Raw genomic sequence first — 23955 nt, 5'->3', positions numbered from 1 at the left:
CATGTGGGATCTTCCCAGACCGGGGCACGAACCCGTATCCCCTGCATCGGCAGGCAGACTCGCAACCACTGCGCCACCAGGGAAGCCCGGTTATACCTTTTTTAACTTGAGCATAATTTATTGTTTGGTTGGTAATTAGTTGATCCTTGAGTAACCAAATATATATCCCAGCAATATTTAAAGCAAGCTCCTATTTCTTCTTTTTTTTTTAAAAAAAAAAAAGTTATTTATTTATTTAATTTCTTTGGCTGCTCCAGGTCTTAGTTGCTGCACGCGGGATCTTCGTTGCAGCTTGCAGGATCTTGTTCTCTGACCAGGGATCAAACCTGGGCCCCCTGCATTGGGAGCGTGGAGTCTTTTTTTTTTTTTAAATATATTATTCTTTTTTAATTAATTTATTTTATTTTATTTATTTTTGGCTGCGTTGGGTCTTCGTTGCAGCACGCAGGCTTTCTCTAGTTGCTGCGAGCAGGGGCTACTCTTTGTTGCGGTGTGCAGGCTTCTCTTTGTGGTGGCTTCTCCTGTTGTGGAACATGGGCTCTAGGTGCACAGGCTTCAGTAGTTGTGGCACACAGGCTCAGTAGTTGTGGCACATGGGCTTAGTTGCTCCACGGCATGTGGGATCTTCCCGGACCAGGGCTCAAACCCATGTCCCCTGCACTGGCAGGCAGATTCTTAACCACTGCGCCACCAGGGAAGTCCCTCCTATTTCTTCCTACAAAAAAAAAAAACTTTTAAAATTGTACATTTAAATTATCGATTTCATTCATATATGTGTAGGTAATTTGGAAAACAGAAAAAGTAAGTTGAAAAGAAAAGAAAAATAACTAAATATTCAAAGATAACTCTAAACATTTTGTATATTTCCTTCTAGCTATACTTTCACATAAAAGATTTTTGTGTAGGTAAGACTTACATAGTAAAAGACCATATATATATACATGGAGGAGAGCAGTTCAGGGTAAGGAAGCCCAGGAGAACTGCTCTGCCACGTGGCTTGAATTCTCAGGTTTTATGGTAATGGAGTTAATTTCTGGATTGTCTCTGGCCACTTATCTTGCTTGGCCCATATTTGGTCTAACTCAGGGTGCTTCCCAGTGGCACGTGCATCTCTCAGCCAAGATGGATTCCATCACGAGGGGTTCTGGGAGGTTGGCAGGACATATCATCTCCCTCCTCCTTTTGGTCCCTCCTGAATTCTCTGGGTAGTTTTTGGTTAGTTTTCCACAGCAGCACCACATTCTTCATCAGGACCTCCTGTTGTGAGACAACTCAGTCAAGCAGTTGTCATCGTGCCTGGCCAAGGCAGGTGGTCAACAGTTCCCTAACACACACACAGACACACACACACACACACACACACATATAATGTTATTCTTTGCTTTCCCCCAAGATTGATAAGGGTTTGCTTATGTAACTAAAATCTTTACATGCATAGTTTTAAATGCCTGCCTAATGTTGTTGCTACTTAACCTCAGGGACACATCCTTAATTTTGTGATTATCACTACAGCCCTAGTAGTTAATATTCTCTTGGGGTAATTTTACCCATATTTTTAAAAACCATTTTATGAGAGGTTTTTGCTTATCGTCTACTGATATGATCATGTGATTTTTCTTCTGTAGCCGGTTTGATGTGGTGGATTACATTAATTGATTTTTATTTTATTTATTTATTTTTGGCCATGCCACGCAACATGTAGGATCTTAGTTTCCCGACCAGGGATTGAACCTGCACCCCCTGTAGTGGAAGCGCAGAGTCTTAACCACTGGACTGCCAGGGAAGTCCTACGTTAATTGATTTTTAAATCATGTGCTTTAATAGAACACAATTCAAATGTTACCGAACATAAGTTTGTGTGCCTGAGGTACAGTGAGGCCAAACAAACTGAAACGACAGAGTTTGGAGCAGAGAAAGGTTCATTGCAGGGCCAAGCAAGGAGAACGCATGGATCGTGCTCAAAAAATCTGAACTCCCTGATGGTTTTTGGGGAGAAGTTTTTATGGCAAAATTTGGAGTGAGGGCTTCAGGGTGTGTGACTTTCATCTCATTGGTTGGTGGTGAGGTAATAGGGTGGTGCTCCAGGAGTCTTGCCCTCATCCTGCAGTTGCCATCCTCCACCTGTATGGGGGCCTTAGTTCCTGCAGAAGAACTCAAAGATATTGTTAAGCATACTCCTTAGGAGGAACCAGGACTGTACCCTAAGGCTGCACTATTGTTTCTTGATTTCTTCTCCTTTGTTTCTGCATCCCCCTTCCTTCCCTGATTAGCAACTGTTTGAATCTGCCCTTCGGAACTCAGGGAAGGTCAAGGAGGCTGAATGAAGCCTATTTCCTACAAACAAGAAATGGGGGACGTGGGAAGGATTTGTACCAGGGAGGGCTCCACAGGGTCCTGCTCCGTTTCACAAACATCTTGCTTTGTTGGAATGATTTCTTTGAACTTAGTTGCTGAATTTTCTGCAAGAAAAAATACAGGTTATAATCTTGTACAAATTATGTTTTGTACATGTTGCTAAAATCTTGGCTCTCTGTGTCCCAATGCCAAACAGAAATACAGAGACAGAGTTATGGAGGAGAATGAAAGAGTGGCTTTATTTCTTTGCTAGGCAAATGGGGGACACAGTAAGCTAGCGCCTCAAGAACTGTGCCCTGCTCCCTGGAGAATAGGGAGAGGTCTCATAGTCAGGGCTATAAGGGGTATGCTGTAAGGATCAAAGCAGTAACAGTCTTGCATTCTTCTTTCTTCTGCAAGAGTTTCAAAACGATAGGGTTGCTGGCAAGATTAGGGTGTGTGCAGGGTCTCAGGTAGTCTCTTAATCTTGATGAGCTTCTCTGGTCCCTTTAATCTTGCCTCAGGTGGTTTCGTGGCTGCTCCTCCCTTGATTAGCAACTGTTCGAATCTGCCCTTTGGAACGCAGAGAAGGTCATGGAGCTTGGAGCCTTGACTACAAGAAATGGGGGACAAAAATGCCTCTGTGCCCAGGAGCCCCACAGGGCCTTGCTTAGCATCATAGATAGGTTTCAAACAGAAGTTTTCTGAGGAGACTTTCATTTAAAGGCTAATATTTCTAACAATTACTAACTATACAGTTAGATTTTTAAAAAAACGTTTTCTCATAACTACTCTTTTTTGCTACATATTAGGTAGCCTAGCAGGTTTTTAAATATTTCGGTATATGAGTATACAATCGTAGAAGGAGAGGATTACTTAACTTTTAAAGAAAATAATACAATTTTTACAGTAAACTCTTTGAACTTTTATCAAAGTTCATGTTCACAGTTTTCAAAATTGCACAATGAGTGTTTTCCTAGAAAGTAAATCATTTGTTATTTCCTGCTATGTTGCAATTCTAGGTTACAAGACTGGCTAACGATAGATAGCAAATAGAATAGAAATAAATGGCGCAAACATTTATTACTCTTATAGGTTTTTTTTTTTCTGTTCCAATTTCTAACTTTTGACATTTCACTGGGGGCATTAGTGGTGGGGGAATTTAAACTCTGAAAAACAAGAGAAATGAAATAATTTACGTAAATATATACAAGTAGAAGTTACAAAAGAATAGAACTCAACATTTACAGTTATACTAATTTTTTCCCACACAATTGAATTGCATATAACATATACTGAAATGTATAAAGAAATTTGAGGGGGGGAATTTTAGCCAAATTCAATTTGACATTTTCAAGTGTCAGTTGCACTTTTTGGAGTTGCATTTGAGAATGTTGAGTATCACTACCTTTAACTCAAAAAGCTAAGCACAGCAAGGATACCTTTGAGGCTAAATACAAAACAAGGGGATTAGTTCATTCATTTATTCATTTAACATTTATTGACTACTTATTATCTCTCTGTACTTTACTAAATTCTACCATGCAGATAGTGGAGACACAGTAGGGAGAGAGACAAGTATAAAAATCATAAAAATGACAGTGAACTGTGAAAAGTGATATAACACACCAATGAACAATGTGCTGTAGAATCACAGAGGATGGAATAACAACTCTCTCTTAGGGTATGAAGGTGTAGAGAAACAATTACAAACACATATGCACCTAGCAACAGAGCCCCCAAATACATGAAACAAAAACTGACAGAATTGAAGTGAGAAATAGACAATTTGACAATAACAGTTGGAAATTTCAATACCACACTTTCAATAATCAATATAGCATACACTTTAAGTGGGTGAATTTTATGGTATGTGAATTATGTCTCAACATATTCTTTTTTTTAAGGTGTAGAAAGGCTTTGGTAGGGAAGACTTCATAGGGCAAATGTGCATCTAAAAATAATTCAGTTTTTCTGATTTTGTAAAGGAACATTATCACATACATTTTATTTTTAAGTTTTTTCAAATTTATTTTTTATTGAAGTATAGTTGAATTACCATGTTGTGTTAGTTTTAGGTGTACAGCAAAGTGATTCAGATATATATTTCTTTTTCAGATTCTTTTCCCAATAGGTTATTACAAAATATTGAGTAGAGTTCCCTGTGCTATACAGTTGGTCCTTGTTGTTTATCTATTTTATATATAGAAGTGTGTATGTGTTACTCCCAAATTCCTAATTTGTTCCCCCATCACGTACATTTAAAAAATGATAAAAGTAATAAGTAATATATATTTATATGAGAAAAGTGTATTACACATAATTTTAAAAATCATCCCTTCTACCACCTAGTGGTATCTACTTTTTTAAACATTTGTTGACATTTAATATTCTTGTCTTTTTCGATGCATATATTTTTGTTTTAAATAGGTAGTATTTTAGGGACTTCCCTGGTGGCACAGTCATTGGGAATCCGCCTGCCAATGCAAGGGGACATGGGTTCGAGCCCTGGTCCGGGAAGATCCCACATGCCACGAGCAACTAAGCTCATGTGCCACAACTACTGAACCTGTGCTCTAGAGGCCGCAAGCCACAACTACTGAGCCCACATACCACAACTACTGAAGCCTGCGTGCCTAGAGCCCGTGCTCTGCAACAAGAGAAGCCACTGCAATGAGAAGCCCACGTGCAGCAATGAAGACCCAATGCAGCCATAAATAAATAAATAAATAAAAATTAATTTAAAAATAAAATAAAATAGGTAGAAAAGTAGCATAAAATATAATACAGTTTATCTCGTTTCTAAATCTAAACACCTTGATAATTTCTTAAGCCATTAAATATTCTTTTAAAGCTGTATAGTATTTCATTGCATATGTGTATCAGAATTTATTTAACCATTCCCCTTTGGTTGGTCACTTAGCTTCATTCCAATTTTATGCTGCACAAGGCATAATGCTTTGATAAACAGAGGCATACAAAATTTTTGTGCACGTCTATTTATTTCATTAAAATAAATCCCCCCAACTAGGACAACCAGGTTGAAGGATATCCAATATTGTTAATGTCCTTCAGAATATTTTCACCAAAATATACTTAAAAGTATGAATTTTACAGGACTTCCCTGGTGGTCCAGTGGTTAAGACTTTGCCTTCCAATGCAGGGGTTGCAGGTTCGATCCTTGGTTGGGGAGCTGGGATCCCACATGCCTTGAAGCCAAAAAACCAAGACATAAAACAGAAGCAATATTGTAACAAAGTCAATAAAGACTTAAAAAATGGTCCACATCAAAAAAATCTTTTAAAAAAAAGTACGAATTTTACAACAAATTTCTGTCAACATGACAAAGCTAAGACCATATTTGCATAAAAATTCTTTTTTTTTAATTATTCTTGAGGCTGACTTTTTATTTCATGTCTATTGGCTATTTGCTACTTCTCCTTTTGCAAAGTATGTTTATGTACCATACCTGTTTTTCGACTGGGATATTTATATTTTTTTGACTATAGGAGCTCTCTAAAGGTTATGGATATTAACATTTGATCTATCACATTACTGGGAGTCCTTTCATGTTCATTTAATTGTCTACAGAATGATGGAGACTAATACATTATGTTCTCCGTTCCTTAAGTGTCACTTTCTTACATGAACACCACTTATCTGAGAAGTGGTGAGAAGATTAATGGGTAGTCTGTGATCTTTCTGATACACATTAGAAACTATTTGGATTTGAATTAATCTTCACCTTTATTACATAGACTTTATACAATATCCAAATTGAAAATCACAACTATCTTCCTATCAGATCACCAGAACTTTATCACTTTCAACTAGTTTGCTTCCTAAAAGGACAACATTAGTTTGTTTCCATGTTTTTAGGAGGATGTACATTCATCAATTTAAATATGCAATGCTTTTTTATCTTAGCTAGGATAATTGTTTAAAGATTGACATAATGGCATATCTTTTTTTTTTCTTAATTGAAGTACAGTTGATTTACTGGCATATACTTTACATGGAAGAGCAAAAATAAGATTTTAGAGATTATTCTATATTTCATTCTGTTTAATAAAACAGATTATAAAAACATTGATTTAGAAATGTAAACTGTTTAATTAATTATTATTATTATAGTAAATATATTTAACATAAAATTTACCGTCTTAAGCATTTATCAGTACATAGCTCAATAGTGTTAAATGTATTCACATTGTTATTTTTTTCATCCTGCAAATCCGAAACACCATGCCCATCAAACAACTCCCCTTTTCCCTTTCTCCCCAGTCCCTGGTTATCACCTTTCTACTTCTGTCTCTATGAATTTGACTACTCTAGGTACCTCACATAAGTGGAATCATACAGTACTTGTCTTTGTGTGACTGGCTTATTTCCCTTAGATAATGTCCCCAAGGGTCATCCACAGTTGCAGCATGTGACAGGATGTCCTTCCTTTTAAAAACAGAATGATAAGCCATTTTATGTATATACCATGGATGTATTTTGTTTATCCATTTATCTGTTGATGGACATTTGGGTTGCTTCCACCTCTTAGCTCTTATGAAAAGTGCTGTGATGGATGGGTGCGCAAATATTTCTTTGAAACTCTGCTTTTAATTCTTTTAGATATATACCTAAAAGTAGGATTGCTGGATCATATGGTAGTTTTATTTTTAATTTTTGGGGGAAACTCTATACAGTTTTCCATAGCAGATGCACCATTTTACAATCCTGCCAACAGTGCATAAGGGTTCCAATTTCTCCACAACCTCACCAACACTTGTTATTTTTTGCTCGTTTTTGATAGCAGCATCCTACTGAGTGTGAGGTGATATCTCACTGTAGTTTTGATTTGCACTCCCCTGATGATGAGTGATGCTGAGCATCTCCTGTGCCTTTTGGCCATTTGTAAATAAGCTCCTTTATTTTTTAACTCACCATTTTCCAACTCAATAGCATTATTTTAAATTAATGTCTTTGATAATACATTAATTAATGTCTTTGATGGCATTGTTTTTCTCCTGGTATGCAGTAAAACCACAAAGTTTTTTCTACTAGTATGCAGTAATGCAGATTTCTGTAGTTAATTTGCAGATGGAATGTTTTTTGCATACCTAGTTTTAAAATTTATTTCGTTTAAAATTTTTATTGTACATGATATAACCCCTTTGCAAGTAAACCATCTTTCACATTAGAAAATATCTGTAAAATATATGGTGCAGTGCCTAGCATATAAAGAAATACAATAAATATTATTTTCCTATTAATTAGTACTTAACAATTTTATTTATTCTTGAGGATTTTTACAAAATATACCTAATTTTCCACATGAATATTTCCTATGCTTGAATGTTCAAAATAGGGTTAGGAAAAGAAAGACTCTTGTCACAAATAAATATATAGAAATTATATATTGAAGAAAATAAAGTTAGGTAGGGCAGAAAAAAGTTTTCCGTGGCCTTCTTAGGATCCCTGGCTGGGTCTGAAAATTAAACTGACAAAGACAAATAAACAGAAGTAAAGCATACCAATTTATTTAATATAAGTTTTACATGACACAGGAGCTTTCATAAGGAAATAAAGACCTAAATACTCAGTTAGACCTGAGTATTTTATGCTAAGTTTAATGAAGAGTGGACAGTCATGGAGGAATCTGAGAGATTAGGGAGTATGAGGTGTTAAAAGATAAACTGAGGTATATTAAACATTTTAAGAGCTTTCTGAGCATTTATCCATTCAAATCTGGCAATGCTGAACCTGAAATGGTTAGGGGAACTCCACCAACAGGAGCTAGGGAAAAGATTTATAGAGAGAATCAAAAAAAGGAAATTATTTCATTTGCTATAGCTTAAAATCTGGTTGGCTATTTGTGATTGGTTGTTCTTAGCATTTTGATTTTGTAACCTTGAGGCATTTACAGGCTTAGATTTTGGTTTGCTTATGTAGGATGCCATGGCATTAGAGCCACCTCAATATAACGGCTTCTCTTTTTAATCAATTTAACAGTAGATAATTGTAGTAAAATGAGGGAAATTTAGCAAGATCTGCTTGTTAAGATTCTTGTTGGCATCCCTTTGTCTTTGGAGAAAAGGATTGTTAGGGGAACCACTGACTGAAACTGCCCGCCCTGGCCAGGCACCATAGTAACCACTTGCATGAGTTATCTTACAACAGGAGGTCCTGGTAAGGAATGCGGAACTAACAAGCTACCACCAACTGGAAGAATTCGGGAAAGGTCAAAAGGAGAGAGGAGACTCCAGTCCATATGTCCTACCAACCTCCCAGAATCCTTCTTGCTGGAATCCATCTTGGCTGAGCAGTGTGCGTGCCACCAGGAAGGACCCTGAATCAGAGTGATTGGCCAGAGACAACCCGGAAACTAACCCAATTACCATAAGGCCTGAGACGGCGAGCCACGTGGCAGAGGGGTTCTCCTGTGTTCCCTTACGGTGCTCCTCTCTGCCCGGGTGCCCCTTCCCAATATAGTCTCTTTCTTTGTCAGCACGTGTGTCTCCTCAGACAATTCATTTCTGAGTGTTAGACAAGAGCCCACTCTTGGGCCCTTGAAGGGGTCCCCCTTCCTATAACAGGATGGGTCCTTTCCTCTGGGTATAGGGAGGACACAGCCTCATATGAAGGTTTTATGACCCGTTTCAGGGGAGGGGCTGTGGCAGGGAGGGGTGGGGGTGGAGTTCAGAGTGACCTTCGTGTTTCTGCTGTTTTCTCAAACTCCTTCAGTTTAAAATATTCAATATGCGAAAAACCTACAAACAATAAATGCTGGAAAGGGTGTGGAGAAAAGGGAACCCTCTTGCACTGGTTGTGGGAATGTAATTTGATACAGCCACTATGGAGTATGTAGCTCCTTAAAAAACTAAAAATAGAATTACCATATGACCCAGCAATCCCACTACTGGGCACCGGAAACTAACCCAATTACCATAAGGCCTGAGACGGCGAGCCACGTGGCAGAGGGGTTCTCCTGTGTTCCCTTACGGTGCTCCTCTCTGCCCGGGTGCCCCTTCCCAATATAGTCTCTTTCTTTGTCAGCACGTGTGTCTCCTCAGACAATTCATTTCTGAGTGTTAGACAAGAGCCCACTCTTGGGCCCTTGAAGGGGTCCCCCTTCCTATAACAGGATGGGTCCTTTCCTCTGGGTATAGGGAGGACACAGCCTCATATGAAGGTTTTATGACCCGTTTCAGGGGAGGGGCTGTGGCAGGGAGGGGTGGGGGTGGAGTTCAGAGTGACCTTCGTGTTTCTGCTGTTTTCTCAAACTCCTTCAGTTTAAAATATTCAATATGCGAAAAACCTACAAACAATAAATGCTGGAAAGGGTGTGGAGAAAAGGGAACCCTCTTGCACTGGTTGTGGGAATGTAATTTGATACAGCCACTATGGAGTATGTAGCTCCTTAAAAAACTAAAAATAGAATTACCATATGACCCAGCAATCCCACTACTGGGCATATATCCTGAGAAAACCATAATTCAAAAATCATATGTACCCCAATGTTCATTGCAGCACTATTTACAATAGCCAGGATATGGAAACAACGTAAATGTCCATCAACTGATGAATGGTTAAAGAAAATGTGGTACATATATATAATGGAATATTACTTAGCCATAAAAAGGAACGAAATTGGGTCATTTGTAGAGAGGTGGATGGACCTAGAGTCTGTCATACAGAGTGAAGTAAGTCAGAAAGAGAAAAACAAATATTGCATATTAACACATGTATGTGGAATCTAGAAAAATGGTCCTATTTGCAGGGCAGGAATAGAGATGCAGACATAGAGAATGGATGTGCTGACACAGAGGGGGAAGGGGAGGGTGGGACGAATTGGGAGATTAGGTTTGACATAAATACGCTACCATTTTTAAAATAGATAGCTAGTGGGAAGCTGCTGTATAGCACAGGGAGATCAGCTCAGTGCTCTGTGATGACCCAGATGGGTGGGATGGGGTGGGGAGCGAGGTCCAAGAAGGAGGGGATGTATGTATACATATAGCTGATTCACCTCTTTGTACAGCAGAAACTAACACAAGATTGTAAAGCAATTATACTCCAGTAAAAAAAAAAATTCAATATGCCAAGGTGCCATATTTAGGGTAGTGTGTCCTGAATCACACTGGTTACAAATATTCATTTACAAATACAAACTTACAAAATGGCCTCTTTGTAAATTAGTTCTAACATTGAGGTGTAAGACCTGTTTCTTGGCATTACCCATTTTCATGATGGCAAAGAAGCATTTTTTTAAACCCTGAAATTCAAGTCACAAAAATCATCAACTTTTCTTTAGCTGTCATAATGCTTTTTATACCAAAATACCAGAAAAATATATCCCATGGTGATAACTAAATATCACAAGTGAAGAGTATGGAAGTTTCATCTCATGTGTGACTTTGAAAATGCCCTTTTGCTAGGAGCATGGGGAAGCAATTCTGCCTCAAATGGTGCTACTGATAAATATCATATTGGCCATTTAAGTGTTTTTAGCAATGTTTTGTACTTGTAAAAGAAGTGACCTTTTAGTAAAACATTTAAAATTAATTTTCAAAATGGAGGCATTTTGAATATTATTAATTGCATTACAAAATAATGTAATTATATGCTATGAAGTAAACAGAAGTTCAAGAAATTATATATCTCTTATGGGCATTTATGTGTATTTGGATAATTCAAGCCTACAATATTTTTCCTTGCCTAAATTGATTTTGGTTATCTAACTCATTTTCTTCCAGTCTCTCTTTTGTTCTGTACCAAGTAGGCACAGCTTAAAAATAGGAATAATAATTTTTAAAAGGTATAGAATTTTAAAATGGAAAAAGAGGGAATTCCCTGGCAGTCTAGTGGTTAGGACATGGCACTTTCACTGCCGAAGGCCTGGGTTCAATCCCTGGTTGGGGAACTAAGATCCCACAAGTTGCATGGTGTGGCAAACAACAGCAACAAAAAAAAAAAAGGGAAAAAGAGTCCTTGGTCCAGTCCAACCCTGTCATTTTATTTTATTTTTTTATTTTTTTCGGTACACGGCTGGTTACAAATATTCATTTACAAATACAAACTTACAAAATGGCCTCTTTGTAAATTAGTTCTAACATTGAGGTGTAAGACCTGTTTCTTGGCATTACCCATTTTCATGATGGCAAAGAAGCATTTTTTTAAACCCTGAAATTCAAGTCACAAAAATCATCAACTTTTCTTTAGCTGTCATAATGCTTTTTATACCAAAATACCAGAAAAATATATCCCATGGTGATAACTAAATATCACAAGTGAAGAGTATGGAAGTTTCATCTCATGTGTGACTTTGAAAATGCCCTTTTGCTAGGAGCATGGGGAAGCAATTCTGCCTCAAATGGTGCTACTGATAAATATCATATTGGCCATTTAAGTGTTTTTAGCAATGTTTTGTACTTGTAAAAGAAGTGACCTTTTAGTAAAACATTTAAAATTAATCTTCAAAATGGAGGCATTTTGAATATTATTAATACCCTGTCACACTTTCACTGCCGAAGGCCTGGGTTCAATCCCTGGTTGGGGAACTAAGATCCCACAAGTTGCATGGTGTGGCAAACAACAGCAACAAAAAAAAAAAAGGGAAAAAGAGTCCTTGGTCCAGTCCAACCCTGTCATTTTATTTTATTTTTTTATTTTTTTCGGTACACGGGCCTCTCACTGTTGTGGCCTCTCCCATCGTGGAGCACAAGCTCTGGACATTCAGGCTCAGCGGCCATGGCATGTGGGATCTTCCCAGACCGGGGCACGAACCCATGTCCCCTGCATCGGCAGGCGGACTCTCACCCATTGCGCCACCAGGGAAGCCCCAACCCTGTCATTTTAAAGACAAAGAAATCTAGCTCCAGAGAGGTTAGCTCTTTCTCTCACAACACACAGCTAGGAAGGAACTGGCAGAATAAGACTAGAGAACTAGTTTCCTGAGTCACATTATACTGCCCATCAAGGTAACCTTTTGAGAGTGTTACTGAGCCCAAGCTCTCTCTGCTCGTGGCACAACAGGCCAATAAATTGGAGACAAGGTGTTGAGGCAAGGAATAACGACTTTATTCGGAAAGCCAGGCATCTGAGAAGATGGCGGACTAGGGTCCTAAAATATCATCTTATCGGGATCTGGATGCTAGTTTCTTTTATAGAACAGAGAGGGGGAGGAGGTGAGGAAGTAAAGTAAAAAGGCCATAAGTCTTGCAAAATATCTCCTGGTTTTGGCCAGCTTTGGGGAGGGGATGTGTTAATTTCTTCTCTTCTGCAGCCATTCACAGGTGGGCAAGGTGGAGGTATTTCCCTGAGAGCTGAACAAAGGCACTTTAGTTTAACATTCAGGCAGAGGGGCAGGGTTCCCCGAGGCAGGCCCTTATGTATGTCTATAGCTATAGACAGAACAAAAGTAATGGAAAGCAAAGATCAAAGTAAAAGAAACAGATCCAACACGGAGTCAGGTTTTGTTCTTCCCTTTTACAAGAGGAAGGTGGTGGGATATTTTATTTTTCTTTTTTAATTGTCAAAACATACCTAGAGCATCTTAAAACTTAGAAAAGTTAGCCAAGTTGTTTAAATTTAGTTTGATAATTTTGCTACCATTTTGAAATACCTACCCTCAAATAAATGGGAGGTGAAAATAAATGCATCCCAAAAATGAAATTGGGTAAATAATCAGTTAAGCTTGTTCCTTTTCTTATCCCTTGCATTTTATTCTGTGGCATTAAAAATATCCATTTCAGGGCTTCCCTGGTGGTGCAGTGGTTAAGAATCCGCCTGCCAATTCAGGGGACATGGGTTTGAGCCCTGATCCGGAAAGATCCCAGATGCCGTGGAGCAACTAAGCCTGTGTGCCACAACTACTGAGCCTGCACTCTAGAGCCCATGAGCCACAACTACTGAGTGCGAGTGCCACAACTACTGAAGCCTGCAGGCCTGGAGCCCATGCTCTGCAACCAGAGAAGCCACCGCAATGAGAAGCCCACGCATTGCAATGAAGAATAGCCCCCGCTCGCTGCAACTAGAGGAAGCCCACGTGCAGCAATGAAGACCCAACCCAGCCATAAATAAATAAATAAATAAATAATAGATAGATAGATAGATAGATAAAATTAAAAATAAAAACAAAAAAATATCCATTTCATAATTATACTTGCTAGATTAATTTACAAATCTTCACAAAGTAGTGCTAAGGTTTTTCATGAGCAACATGCTTCACGTGTTCTCATCTGTTTAAAGCTATTGTCTTCACTTCTTTTCTCTTTCCACTACATTGGACACGGTATCACCTCCCCCACCCCTAGCCTTTTTTTCTCATTAAGATTGCAGGTTCATGAGTTCCATTATTTAAACTCAGACAAAGAAAAGATGTAATTGAGATCCTTCCTAAAGAGTAGAGCTGAGAAAAATATGCATTTCTTTTCTTTCTTTCTTTTTTTTTTTGGTCTCTCATCTTTCCCATGTGATGAATAGGAATAGTTTGTGGCAGATCCCCCTGTGCTCACACTCTGATACACAGCTGGTGAATTGTTTAGCACTCAGCATGTGGCCTGACCTGCACCAACACCCAGAGCTGGGGCCAGGGCACATAGCTTCTGTCATAGCTGCATGCAGAAAACACACAAAGCTGAATTTGGAAAGTGAGAGAAAGGATAAAAATATCTAAGTATCAAATATTCAAATTTCTTTCTATCAACCTGCTTTCTTTATATATGGGAAATCTTACATTTCCATTATCTACCTAACTACAATTTCCAATTGATTAAGCAGGTTATTTTGCATTTTCATAAAAAAATGAAACATCACAATAAATCTCCTGTCTGAGGGGTTTTTTTTTCCTATTTTTTGAAAATAGGAAAACACAAGTAAACACACAAATTCACCTTCTATATCTAGACTACTGGAGAGTGATTATTTTTCAAAATGACAATCTGAAAATGTACCACATGTTCAAGCATAAAAAAATAGCTTGTTTTGGTTTTCATTAATCTAATACACCTGAATTTGGTTTTATTAATATTCTTTAGAATATTCTTATTCAACAAAAATTTGAACAAAAATGAATTTAGCTACATTTCATACGAAAATCAATTTGGTGAAGACATCCTTATTCCCTGAGCATTTGGTTCAGGTTTCATAATTTACTATCTATCCCTGAAGCCATCTTTCAGACATGGCATTTTAAAAGTTTCATTCCTATAAAATTCAAAGAAACGTATTTTTTAAATAGGAAAACTATTTTTCAGTTCTGCCATATTTTCAACTGTGATATCAAATAGCTTATGTTTTGGGGGTAAAAGAATTCATTCAGTGAGAGATCTACACCCCTCATTAATGTGACTGTTTCATTTTCGGGACTGTATCCTGTCTGTTACTCCTGCATTCAGATATTCAGATAAATTATCTATTTTCACAAGCTCAGTGAAGTATTATTAGTTGTATATTTAGGCATATTCAGCAACTCTGAAATATCCTTAGGCATATATGAGCTCTTTGTTAAGAACCTTCTGCAAATGAATAGGAGGGAACATTTTTTGGTTTCCCTACTATCGTACAAAATACCACATAATAATAATCACAATGATCAATTATCTCCTTTTTTCATTAAACATTTCACTGAAAATATATTCATGATCAAGTACTTTTGTTAAGTAGCATTGACCATTTGTTCTGATTTTTAATTCAAAAAGGGTTTGCCATAATTGCTGCCTTATATACCAAACTGATGTTTTAAAATCGATGTAGCATCTTCCAGTTTTCATTTTTCAGAACACAGAAACAAGTAAGAAATAAAGGAACTGTAACACCTTCAAAGGATATCAAATTAGTACATTCACATTTAGCTTTTGAATTTAGCTATAAGGGCCCTTGGGCTTATTCTTTGGTTTCGATAAGAGCCAATGCTTGCTTTCCAGATGTTGCTATTGCTTTAATTTCATGACTCATAATTCTTCAGTAGCATGTGTAATGCTATTTGTGCACATACTTTGGTGATAGTACTACCTAACTAGTAAATGGGGATACTGTCACTAGGACACAGCAAACTACTACTAACTCCTCTCACCTGCAAAGGTTTCCTACAGGCTTCCCTTTCCCCTAAAAACTGGTGGATTGTTTACAGCTACCGTAAGGGAGGAAAACATAATTTTCCCTCTACCCTTCCAAGTTCTTGGATGAGACCGCCTCCCACGTAATAAAAGACAGATTAACAAAAGAAGAACAAACAGAACTTTATTAACATGTATACTTCATGTATACATGGGAGATACCCAGGAAAACTGAGTAACTCCCCAAGACGGCCAAGTCATCACCTTTAATAAATACCATCTTCAGTTAAAGACAAAAGAAAGATGTTGGGTGTGGGGTGAACCAGTTATGGGAGGTGACCAGGAAAAGCACAGTAAACAAGGGTAAGGTTTGTTATACAGATTTAAGTAGGCACCTTTTCCATTGATAAGATTCCGTTGTGATTTAGTCTTTCTTCCCTTCTTGGTACAGAAAGGGAGACACTTACCAGTGGAGGTTTACTCTATAAATGTAAATTTCCCTTACAAAAGAGCAACTTCTCTGTTTTCAGAGCATCTCCTGTGTCTGCTGTTTGTCAAAATAATTAGCTCAAAATAATTTATATGCCAAAGAGGCATATTTTGGGGTGGCATGTTCTGCTACACTTGACTACCTTAGTTCCTGTGGGAGAATTCGGAGTCTATCTAATTCAACATGTAGAATTTGACTAGTCTCTGAACTGAATACTCAATTTAAAATATGTTACAAAATGTTCACATGAAAAGCCTGTATACACATACACAATCACTATATGTATACCAGGTTTTTCAGTGATAAAAGAAAAACTTAGTGATAGAACTGCACCCCATGAACAGAAATTCAGCTCTCAGACCACTCCATTGCTCCTTATCGGGAAGTAACAGAGAGCAGGTTCTCTGGGTGTATACACTTAGGAATAAGAAGGAATCATTGGCACAGATTCCTCTCTATGGCACACTTGTAAAGCTACTGTTGACTTAAAAAAATGCACCGTGTGAGAGCTGTGAGTTAAGTTTTATTTGGGGCAAAGTGAGGACTGCAGCCCAGGACACAGCATCCCAGATAGCTCTGAGGAACTGATCCAAAGAAGCAGTGGGGAAGGTCAGGATATATGTGATTTTGGTGAAGGGGGAGTACATGCAATTGAGCGGATATTTTTTTGCAGAAGATTTCTGCTAGTCACGAAGAGCAGTCATCACCATGAATGATTTTAGTGTTTTTCTGGATATGAGGAGATACAAGAATTGGGCTCATAAAATTGGCTCCTAAAAACATCTAACTATCTGAAAACCTGTTCTGCCAGTTTTTCCCAGAGCACAGAGTGCCTCATTTCTGCTCTCCCCACTGAACTCCTTTCAGGGGGTGTTGAAAATCAGCATCTGCAGCAGCACCTGATTTAATCCTTGTAGAGGTAGATGGCAAGTGCCAATGGCAAGTGCCAATTTGTAGTTGACAGGGCTCCCTCATGGTCATAAATTCGACAATGCTTTGGGAGGTATTTCATGACCATTTCATCCCATGGTGCTAGGAAGGCTCATTCCTAGGTCTGGCGAAGATAGGCCACTCAGTGTGCTATTACTGGACTAGGTCTTATAAACAATTGCTAAAGGTAGCTCTGGACCACCTGTCTTACTAATCTGTTATGGTCCAAGAAAAATTCCCTCTTGTTGTATCTTTCCATATCCAGAGTTACACTATTACAATCATTGATCTCATATAAAACTATGTATTTTTACTGGAGGCTCAGTCACACATTTGGTAATGCCAGAAACAACAATCTTGTAAAACAAGCAAAATACAAATAACATAGCTAGCAGTATTATTAAAGTCATAAGTAAGAATTAAGCCAAGAACTTCCATTAGGTGCAGCCCAGTATATCCTCAGGTCGTCTGACTTAGTCTATTCTGTACCAATCCTTATCTTTCAGGAAAATTATATTTTGACACGGTCCATAATGCTCCCAGCCCAATTTCCTAGTGTTACTAGGCTGGTTATCCTTAGTATAATTTGATTGTTCCCAAGATAAAGGGGGGCGTTAAAACTTAAATGACCGCAGCCTGTTGTTAACACATAAATCCATCCCATAATTGTGGGAGGTTTTATTCCTTGGCTGAAATATTGCTTGTTGCTCTGATTGAGCTTGAGTAACTTTAGAGGAAAATTCATTTTTTATGGCCAGGGTCAGAGCAGTTATTATTAATTGGCTAGGTGAGGGAATCTGCTGAACAGGACTATAATTTCTTTCCTCTAGAATAAATTTCCTAAGGGCCATCCAGTTAGAGCCTTGGAGGGGAGAAATCCACCAAGATAACCCAAAAGTACTAGATACAGGTAATTGGCTGCAAACCCAACAATTGGACTGATTTTTTTTAAACATCTTTATTGGAGTATAATTGCTTTACAATGGTGTGTTAGTTTCTGCTTTATAACAAAGTGAATCAGCTATACATATACATATATCCCCATATCTCCTCCCTCTTGTGTCTCCCTCCCACCCTCCCTATCCCACCCCTCTAGGTGGTCAAAAAGCACCAGGCTGATCTCCCTGTGCTATGCGACTGCTTCCCACTAGCTATCCACCCTATGTTTGGTAGTGTATATATGTCCATGCCACTCTCTCACTTCATCACAGCTTACCCTTCCCCCTCCCCGTGTCCTCAAGTCTATGCTCTAGTAGGTCTGTGTTTTATTCCCGTCCTACCCCTAATCTCTTCATAACATTTTTTTTTAGATTCCATATATATGTGTTAGCATACGGTATTTGTCCCTCTCTTTCTGACCCACTTCACTCTGTATGACAAACTCTAGGTCCATCCACCTCACTACAAATAACTCAGTTTCGTTTCTTTTTATGGCTGAGTAACACTCCATTGTATATATGTGCCACAACTTCTTTATCCATTCATCTGTCAATGGACACTTAGGTTGCTTCCATGTCCTGGCTATTATAAATAGAGCTGTAATGAACATTGTGGTACATGACTCTTTTTGAATTATGGTTTTCTCAGGGTACATACCTAGTAGTGTGGATTGATTTTTAAAATTAGCATAGGATCGTGCCCATGATAGGAAAACATTTGATTCATATACAAAGCTCTAAGAAGTCAAGAAAATATTATAAACGATCATACAAGTCAGGTCTAGGATCTTGGGCAACCTGTCTACTTCTGATGTCATCTTCTTCTTGTCCTAGTGTGAGTGTAATTTCTCCTCTGATAAGTGTCCTTCCATCTAGGTTGGAGATAGTCCTTTAGATTATGTCTCTTCCAGTATGCATAATTCCCTGGTTGCAAGTCATGGGATTTGATTTTCATTCAAAGGTAGATTACTGAGATAAGCTTCAGAAACAAATTTAGAGTGTCCTTTTAATAATTCAGTTTAACTTTACATCACTATAACATAACAGCAAGGAACTATCTGGGAAGTTAGTAAATACGGACCTCCATTAACAAAACTGGGATTTAACATTCATTGAAACATTTTTTCTCTCTAAAATTACCCTCATTTCTACCAAATATAACCAAATTAAGACTAATTTGTTTGCAAAATAAATCTGGTCTCAATAAACTTGGCCTGATGATTTATATAACTATAATTGATCATATAGGCTTTTTGCTTGCTGAAACTGTTATAAGGAGTCTCAGACTGGACTTTTAAAAGACCTCTCAGGGCTAGGAAAGTCATGCCAAGGGCTTATCACAGATTTTGCCTAACAGATCTAGGTGAGTTCTTCCCTTTTCAAGGTCCCCAAAATACCTTGAGATTTCTATACCTACTAGTGAGGTAGCCTTCCTAATTTATCTGATAAAGCTGATGGGAACCTAAGAGTTTCCAATGTCTGGAGGGAACCGATAAAAAAGATAAATGTTTCAATTCTGCTTACAAAGGTATAATTTACCAATTATTGTAAGTCATAATTAGTTTGAGGGGAAGGTTTACCTTACACCTGGAAAACACAGATTTAAACCAGTGATTTTTCAGATAGAAACCATAAAATTTATAACCATATTCACCAGTTCACTCAGTCCTATGTAACTAATCCTTTTCGTTAACAGCTTTATGAAGCCATCAGGTTTTTCATTAGAATTCTTTAGTTTCCTACCCAGTTCAGCATTATGGTCTGAAAGTCAGAAACTTGTATTTATTCAAAAGCCCTTTCTATAAATCTTCTTGAAGAGGAAGCATTTGCATCAGAGTGAAACCATGTCTATAATGACAAAAGACTTAAGGCATGTTTAAAATCTGCTTACAATGCAATGCAACTGACAAAGCAACTTGGTTAATGCTGTGACGTACAACACTTTAAGATAATAACTAGAATTATGACTGATAACATTTTACCAGGACATGTCAGAATTTTAGGAACTCCATATAATTTCTAGAATATCTATATTAATAACATTTACCTTACACTAAAACCTAAGAAGATTTATTACTCATTTGACAATACTTCCCATGTAACTTAACGTACCAAATGAACCTATTTTATAATCTCTCTTTGGGATGTTTCAGGGGCACTTTGAAGCATCCTAAAGTTAGCTAGAGGTCAAAAGGACTTCATTAGAATTTGATTTAGGAAGTTTTGTCAAAAAATATCAAAAAGGATTTAGAACACTCAGTCAGGTAGGATCACAGGTCACTGCGAAACAATAGTTATTCACTTAGCCAAAGTAACAATAAAAGATTTCAAAGTCAAATACAGAACAGATCACTTAAAAGGTAAAAAACTTGAAATCTGTTATCAAAGGCAGTTCAACATTTTAAGAAATCTTGTCCTCTTAAGAGAGAGAGAAGCCAAATTCAAGTTTTGCACCAGCTTACTTTTAAAATTAATTTACTCAATTAAATTTATTTTAAAACTTAGTCAATCCTGACCATGCCCAAAACTCTTTTCTCAGGGTCCTCTTTCCACAAACCCTTTGTCACTTTCTATATCCAGCATTTTATTTTCCCATTCAGAAACAGCCACCTGTAAGTCAGACCTACTTCCTTTTCCCTTAATAAAATGTAATTCCATTCTTCATGCCTTCTTTACTGAAAACACACATCTTACTTTCCTAAAGCAACTATGAACTGTCTTTTATGTCAGCATTCTGTAGATTGGTGAACATAAATACTAGTGATATTTTCTAAAAACATTTGCTTTCTTTAGAGAAAGTGGCACCAAACATATTCATTAATAGTCCTAAATACCTTTTGTTTCTCTGTAAAAGTAAGCCAGTGTTCGGTAATTAATGTTTCCGTATCTTATTTTATTTGGGAATGATCTAGCTATTCAATAAGCTTCCATCACTTAATTTAGCACAACTCTAGAATTGCAAGTTACCAGAATCTGGAGGCACAATTTTAGATAGACATTCCTAAAGCAAAATTTTTCTTAATAGAGTTTACCTGAAAGCTCTTATCTCATTTACGTTTTCTTTCCTTAACAAGTTTCTTCACATCAAGTTACTTTCCTTGCTGACAAATTTGTAACAGATCTAACAAGATTTTATTTAGTTTATATTACACCTAGGCATAATAAAAGTATTATACTTAATGCTGATGACTCTAGAAACATGTCTATAGCAATTAGATCAACAAACTTAAACATTAATACCAAATATTAATTTAATACTGAATATTTCCCAGTTCATGTGAACCTGAAATTTATTTAGCTTAATTTCTATTGTATTTAGAATTGTTTGATTTGTAAGCGCTTACTTTTCTTTAAGCCAATTAAATAGAGCTCATTTACAAATTAACCACAGCAATATTATCCAAAGACAAAGACACATACTGAGACATACATATATCCAGACAGACACAAGAGATCTAGTTGCATTTTCTATACTTAGTCATGAATCAGGTATCATAATATAAAACTCACTAGTTTATAAATAACAGTTGGAATAAGAAACAATTTTAAAAGGCTTCTTCCAGTTTTTTTTTTCTTCTCAATCTCAGGAATTAGAGATGGTCTAGATAAGTGTTAAGCACAGGGAGAGAAAATCAGGTTCTCCTAGTAGGATTTATTCCCTTAGGGTCAGAATTCTGAAGAGAATTTTTTTTTTCCTTCAAGCTAGCTTTCTCTACTGGTTGGGAATTAAATGGGGGTTGGTTAAACTTCGACTGGCATTGTGTACTTAATTGGTGCAATTTAAGGTTCATAATTTTCATAGATACCCCCTTTTCTTTCTTTTTAATGGTTTTGAAAAGTTGGTCTGATATAGTTTCAAGTAATTAATTATTGGTTTCCTGCAAAGAAGTTACTCTATCATTTTCTCTTTTAGAAGCTTCTAGATACCAATCAAAGTAAGCATTCCATTCAGTCTGTTTGATCTTACATCCGGCTTTTTTTTTTTTCCTAACTGTGTGTGCAAAAATGTTAATTTTGGAATATCAAAAGAACCCCAATTTGGTCTTTTTAGGTTGAGATCTCCTTTAGTATAAGTTCCCCAATTAAGTAGGTACTTGCAAGTATGAGTTTTTGTACATACATAAACCTGGCTGGAGTGTTAGTCAGAGGCTGGCTTTCTGACGCCCCTTGTTTCTGTGTTTGAGAGGCTCTATTTCCTATCTTAAAGTTGAATTTGTCAGGGATAAAATTTACTAATGAAGTTGTGTGGTGGGCCAGGGTGCTGCTTGTGAGCTTAACTCCTCTAGGCATCACCCCAGAGTCGTTTCAGCCCTCTTACTTGTCTCCCTTTGGCAGTTCAACAATCCCTGAAAAGAGTTCAGGGGGGAGAGCAGAAATGAGGCACTCTGTGCTCTGGGAAAAGTTTCTCCCTTTGGTGGTCTAAGACCACCGCGGGTGCTCGGATCGCTGAGTGGCTAATTCTTATCTGCAACCTCTGGACGAGCAAGTGTTTAATTAATGAATGGGTTTCCCTATGGGACCACTGCACGGTATGAGGACTCTGCCTCCACCATTCCTGTAAATTTCTCAGTCACCTGAGAAAACTGTAACCGGCCGGGAGGAGTCTTGTCCCTTTACTTTGGAGCAAAGCTCTCATGTAATGTCTTCATTTCTATCCCAACAAATTCTATTAAGGCAGCTGAATTGAGGAAAAGCATCAGATCAGCCTCTTACCTAACCACTCAGCGCAGACCACTCAGTCTCCTACAACTGAGCAAACCCTGATATCTTTCAATCAGCCCCCCCCCCCAGTATCTTTCACCTGGGTGGGTATTCCCTGGTATCTTTCAACAAAGCCCCACCCAGTATCTTTCCACTGGGTATTTCCCTGGTATCTTTCAACCAGGGGCCCTCCCAATATCTTTCAACTGGGAGGAGGCAGGTATCTGCTACACCGCCAAATAAAACTCAGGATCATCAACCAATCCGGGAGATCTGAGAACCAGGAGAGACTTACCCAAATTCGTCTGGACTCTCCAAGGAGGCACATGGGCACAAGTGGCCTCTGCTGGTACCAAGGCTCCAGTTCCTTGTAGAGTTCAGGTGAAGCAGAGATGTCCACTCTGGGTCCCTTCGTGGTCGCCATAATAACTGTCAACATAAAAAAATGCACAACGTGAGAGTTGCAAGTTAAGGTTTATGTGGGGCAAAATGAGGACTGCAGCCTGGGAGATGGCATCCCAGATAGCTCAGAGAAACTGCTCCAAAGAGGCAGTGGGGAAGGTCAGCATGTATGTGATTTTGGTGAAGGGGAAGTACCTGCAATCGAGCGCATATTTTTTTGCAGAAGCTCTCTGCTAGTCACGAAGAGCAGTCATCACCATGAAGGATTTTAGTGTTTTTCTGGATATGAGGAGATACAAGAATTGGGCTCATAAAATTGGCTCCTAAAAATATCTAACTATCTGAAAACCTGTTCTGCCAGTTTTTCCCAGAGCACAGAGTTCCTCATTTCTGCTCTCCCCACTGAACTCCTTTCTGGGATTGTTGAAAATCAGCATCTGCAGCAGCACCTGATTTAATCCTTGTAGAGGTAGATGGCAAGTGCCAATGGCAAGTGCCAATTTGTAGTTGACACTACAATTGCACATTTATTTAATTTGTTATTATTAATATAGGAAGGCAAAATATAGGACCACGTAGTTCTGTAAAGACAGAAGTCAGCACTTTGGATTGCCATCAGAAGCAAGTATGTGAACTGAGTTCATTATAGTTTACAGTTATTAGATGCTCCCATGGTCAATGCCTAAAAGCAATCAAGCTGCTGTGTCTGGTGTTATTGGAAACTTTTAGACACTTTTCAGGAATATGCTTAAGAATAATGCCTAGTGGTAGAGGGAAAGAACAACCCAGAGAATATTTCCATATTAACATATGTGGAAAGGAGTGCTCCTAGTCAGAAGCATCATCTCATGTGCTTCATTCATTCATTAACTTATTCAATAAACACATACTGAGCCAGATACTGTTCTAGGTTGTGTGACTACAGCAGTGAATAAAGAACACAAAAATCCCTGCCCTCATGGAGCTTACATTCTAGTGAGGGAAGATGGACCATAAACAAAATAAGTAAGTAAAATAAATAGCATAAATGATAAGTGCTATGGAGAAAAAAAAGATGAAGGGGGATAAGAAGTTGTGTTTATGGAGGTTGTAATATTAAATAGGATGGTCA

General features: G+C 37.9%; 1 protein-coding gene across 1 annotated transcript in view; it reads right to left on the bottom strand.

The window, feature by feature from the left end:
* The window catches only part of LUZP4 (leucine zipper protein 4), a 55172-nt gene extending 32306 nt beyond the window's left edge, over nt 1-22866 (bottom strand). The window contains 1 exon segment of the mRNA XM_007130947.2: nt 22738-22866. Coding sequence (XP_007131009.2) covers nt 22738-22866 — 129 coding nt within the window.
* Nucleotides 22867-23955: the final 1089 nt, after the last annotated feature.

The sequence above is a fragment of the Physeter macrocephalus genome, chromosome 21 (assembly GCF_002837175.3).
Source record: "Physeter macrocephalus isolate SW-GA chromosome 21, ASM283717v5, whole genome shotgun sequence".
Taxonomy (NCBI): domain Eukaryota; kingdom Metazoa; phylum Chordata; class Mammalia; order Artiodactyla; family Physeteridae; genus Physeter; species Physeter macrocephalus.
Note: the sequence above shows the minus strand (reverse complement) of the source record. Positions and strands in the feature narration are given on the sequence as shown.